Source organism: Ostrea edulis, chromosome 2 (assembly GCF_947568905.1).
Source record: "Ostrea edulis chromosome 2, xbOstEdul1.1, whole genome shotgun sequence".
Lineage (NCBI taxonomy): Eukaryota > Metazoa > Mollusca > Bivalvia > Ostreida > Ostreidae > Ostrea > Ostrea edulis.
Genome location: NC_079165.1, coordinates 24,957,482 through 24,962,481, shown reverse-complemented (window position 1 = coordinate 24,962,481; position 5,000 = coordinate 24,957,482). Strand labels below are relative to the sequence as shown.

General features: G+C 33.7%; 1 protein-coding gene across 7 annotated transcripts in view; it reads right to left on the bottom strand.

Moving 5' to 3' along the window:
- LOC125678157 (GRB2-associated-binding protein 1-like) overlaps positions 1-5,000 on the bottom strand; it is a 27,195-nt gene that overhangs the window by 423 nt on the left and 21,772 nt on the right. For 4 of the 7 annotated variants that reach the window (XM_056156485.1, XM_056156486.1, XM_056156487.1 and 1 more), the window contains one exon: positions 1-4,110. This exon is cut by the window's left edge and continues 423 nt beyond it. In XM_056156485.1, coding sequence (XP_056012460.1) covers positions 4,055-4,110 — 56 coding nt within the window. In that variant the 3' untranslated portion in view covers positions 1-4,054. The remainder of the gene's footprint in view (positions 4,111-5,000) is intronic. The other 3 variants (XM_056156489.1, XM_056156491.1, XM_056156493.1) reach the window with 1 other exon arrangement.

Sequence of the window (5,000 nt, the reverse complement as noted above, 5' to 3'; positions counted from 1 at the left end):
ATCAATGGTCGTTTCAACCGTTACAACAGAATCTATTGTTACAGGCAACAGAAAAAACACAAAAGAACCTGTGAAAACCTTATGGTGAGCGGGACATTTCTGTATACTGTTTTTTCCCCCCTCATTTTCAGAAAACAATGTATACTTTGTGGACGACAGTTAATTCATAATATACATGTATAGAGATAGTACATTTGAATGTCAAAGCAGAGTCAACTAGGAAAAAAATTGGAATCAAGTCATTATACCTTTTGCGGAATAACACTTCTCTTTAACAGCATTTGGAAAATTTCTGACATTTCTATTTTGCTTATTTTCCAAACCATAATTAGTAATGAACTTCAGATTTCATGACAACTCCCCCCCCCCCCCCCCCCCCCCCCCAAACCAAAGAGAATTCAACAATCTTGGCAGGTAAATATAATTTCCCAATAGCAGTAGATCACCATAATTCAGTCAACCATAGCATGTTTACAATCTATTACATTACTTTAGTACATTTAGAATCAGAAAATTTGTAACAAATCTTTCCATACATAATCCAAAAATACTAGGACTTTCTATCTATTACAAGTGAACAGCTCAATAATGCAGCAGACCAAAAAATTATTATTTATTGTGGAAGTCGGGATTAAACTTAGACATGTAAATGTACAATTCTGAATGGTTTTGACAAAAATCACAGTCATTTTGAGTTAATAAGGGTATATACTATAAAAATATATATTGAACAACTATGACAATTTAAATGCATCAAATTCTACTCAAGATTAAGTAAACAATGCTTAAAGAGTTTTCAAAATGCATGACATTTTTGGTTCTGCATGAGATATTGGTCAAAATCCCCACACTGGAATAAAAATGCAAACAAAGAAAAGACAATTCTACAGAAAACTGAAACTAGTGTTGGACAATTTAAACCAAGAATAACTAATATTGATGAATATTAATGTTCTAAGCATTGAGTTTAAACACAAAGAAAAAAAAATCCTATTTCTTCAATAAATCATTCAGCAGACCTGTACATATTGACATGCAGTCTTGATAGCATTGAATACATCAATACAGCAGAAAGAAATCTCGGAAATCAAATCTCCATAATCAAAGCAGGACTCGGCATTAAGATATCTCGGTAATTCAATCTCTATTCACAATTACATGATCAGTGCAGGACTCAGCAGTAGATTGCACAAATGAAATAGGTTTTGAAAATTTCATGGATTTGTAATGTCAAATTTAACAATGTAAATCCCTCAACAAAAGGCAGTAACTTTTCCCCCAGGGATTCTTTGTTTTTATCATTACATCATCAGGACTTATCTATTATCATCCGCAATTTATGATGAAATATCCAAGACGTCCTAGTGCAGTGGACTAGTTTTAACTCAAACACGAAGTTCAGGGTCCAAATCTCATCAGAGGCATTTAGTCGCAATCATTATCATTTTTCAATGCAACAACAATTTTATGAAATATCTCGTCTTTTGCAGGAATACCGCAAAACTAATCCTTAACCTTTTTACAACTTCTTTTCATAAACCCTTAATTTGTATCAATTAACCATTACCAGATGATAAGTGGTTTTTGAATAATTCACATACGTGAAAAAGTCCTTTTCTAAACAATGTCTTCAATCTTCACATACATGTATTTAAAATCAATAAAACCAATCAAACGTCAATGAAACTATTTCACAATTATAAATCGGTGAGTAACATCAATTTCGCACAACATTTAGACCATTAAACTGGTGGGTCCAAAGTTACTAAGACAACCAAATACAGATTTCTTAAAATTCACTGAGCAACACAGAATCTTTGGCTTTAGCTTGGTGTTTTGTGACATTCTAAGTTCATTTTGGCAAACTCATGAAGGTAGTATCAAAATACAGTGGCAAGATTTGACTCTCCTATCTGTATACACAGTACTTCATTTCTTTTTAAAAATACATCATTCCTTAAACATGTTTAAAAACTTTTTAACAACCAACTTATAAAAAAAAACAATCTCCCAGAATTCCATACAACTCATGTAGCTGCTAGCATATCTGTTTAGAAGTAATTCTGACTATTAAAAAAGTCAAAGTCAACCAGGCCTATGGCATCATTCCATTATATAACACAAATTAACAACAAAATAATGTAAGTTGCTCAATAATAGCAAGAATATACAGAAATTTTTATTTTATATAAAATGGAATAGTAGTGTAGATTAAGCACTCTTCGGAACAACCACATAATATCTAACCTCTGAATCTCCACTTTCTTACAACCATACATCAACTAGTTATGCACGCCATCTTATCATTTCATAAGGGACTGGATTTTCCTCACTGGATTAGAAAAACACATACTGTATCAAGCCAGGACAACATGAAAATGAAATTCTCTTTCACATTGGCAAAACAGCGATAAAGTACGAGTGAGATAACAGAAATAAGAGCAGCGTAGAGATTTGTGAATTTGCAAGAAATGTGTGTTACAAAATGACATTTCAATACATCATTTTGCATTTCAAAATGAAAAAATTTTTTTTTAAAAAAACCTACTAAGTTTTCTGTAAGAATCTTGAGAAAATATGGAGAAATTGACTACTATTGAGTTCACATGCAAAACTGAAATGATAAACATAAGTCTTAAATCTCTCCGTCTTTAGGATGCAGGCTACAAATCTTAAAACAAATTCTGATTCAAGGAGCAACACATACTTTCATCTATAATTTGTTTGCAAATATAACAAGTAGCATATTAAAAATTTATGAAGTAGACATGGGTCTTTTTTAAACGATGGTACAATGAGGGGTCTTGTGAGTTACATGATATAATCCCATTGTCTTCTGCCATTATGGTCAAAATTTGTTATTTCTAGTTTGGAAAGTCACTTCTGGTAGCAATCATATGATAGAAACATTGCACATGTATTCAGTAATTGATAAATATATCAAGAAAATGGGGGTTTCAACCCTGTATAATTAAGAGAGTTTGGTCATTTTTATCTCACAAAAAAGTATCTACTAAACTCACTAAGTTTAACAGTTCATTTTTGGAAATCTTTTGTGGACTGGTGGAAGCTGATGAGACAGATTATTGTGTTTTCGTGCCTTCATGGTATAACTACCGTATTTAACCATTACTTTTTGTTGAGTTTCATGATGTGAACAAATCTGCACATTTCAATCAAGAGAGGCGGAACTAAATTAAAAAAGAATAGTTCTTCCACGAAAAAATTCTGTCCCAATTCAAAAGCTTATTTTTCTCAAACTACTACTAAAATAATTTGATTTTATGATACCTAGTCAGTGTGTCTATAAATAGCCATTTCCCTGTAATGAACAGTGCTGCATATATATACAAGTACTTCCTCCTGACCACAGTAATAACTGTGTCATCAGAATAATTCCTGCTCATCCACTTACTCCAAAGTCAAAATGATTTTCAAACAACTTAAAGGACTCATAAAGAGTCCCTCATTGGGACAGAGGGCTAAACTAATTTACATGTTACTTGGGAGTCCAAACATATTTTGGTTTAAAAATTTGATCCAAATCCTAGAGAACTTTTTGATTTCATATAGTAACAATATAATCAGTAATAGGAAGATTGCACGAATGTGTAATTCAGTAAACTATCACATCACAAACTCATCCTGGCTAGGAAACTTAAATCTCCCTCTCACTCCTCCCCTGATTAACAGCCACACTACAACCCACTGCTCCCTCGGGCCACACTTCACCTCACCCTCTCCGATTCACAGCCACACTTCTTCAGGTGAAGAATCAAGTCCGAACTGCTATCTTTTCTCTTTGTTTGATTTGCTGTCACGCTTCATCGTGTTTCCGGTCATTCTGAACTTTAGACTTGAGCTCCTGTAGCCCGATTGTCTTAACAAAGTCTATTTCCTTGTACTCTGTGGGCGTGCTCTGTCCTGGGGGTGGGGCAGTCAGCCTGTGGGTGTTGTTTTCACTGTTGCTGTCTAAGGCTAGGTCCAGATACTTCAGCTCGGTATCCTGCTTGGGGGCAGGAGGTATGTCTCCCCAACCTTTGGATCTCTGTAATCAGAAAGAAAACATTAGCACATCCTGTAAACTTAAAGCATCAGCACATTTTGTATCTGTGCTTGATTAGTGCTTACAAAGAAAGATTCCTAATTATAAATAAGTAATTAATATTAGAGTTTATTGATAACAAAACTTTATCTTGATAAATCATAATGTCTCGCCTTTTTTTTTTTTTAATTAATCACAAACTCGTACAGAATTTAATCCTTCGAAGTACAATACTAACACTTTTTATGAGTTCTCGTGAGTTTGATGGTGAAACGTGATTTTGCTCAATCATGTAATCTACAATACTCTCATCACTCAGTCATTCGGTAAACATCGTTTATTGCATTATTAGTTTTTAACACCCATAAAGTTGACAGTACCTTCCTACAAATTTTTATTTCTAGCACCAAACTATTGATTTGGATGATACATATTTGTCATGTTTATATTCCAGAGTGTATCCCGAAGTTTCATTAGATAACCTTTCTCTAATGAGCCCATCAAGTCTTCTTTTTTATTTTCCGTTTACATTGATAATTCAAAACTTCCTGAAGAGCCCCGTCATTCATTGGAGAATCTCTACCAGAACTTATCCTTTGTTTCACCCACTCCAAAACGGGCTGCATTGATTTTACCCTCATTTGTGATTTCTGATACGTTGGTGTTTTGGTGATTCAAAACGGCTTTTATTGTTTTAAAATCCCAGTAACATAGGGGAATCCAAATTAAAGGCACCTGTTAGCTGTAACCCACACAAGGGAACATTGAGATAAAAAACATCATGAATGAATTCTGGTTCTTACATGTTACTACAATGAATTCTAATTGGCTGAAGTCTATAGGAATATATTGTTAGCAGGTGGTTTGTTTTGTTCCCTAGGAAGCTGACAGTTTTGGTATCATTACAAAATGAAAAGTTCTAAATGAAACTTAAACGCAAGTATCAGCAAGCATG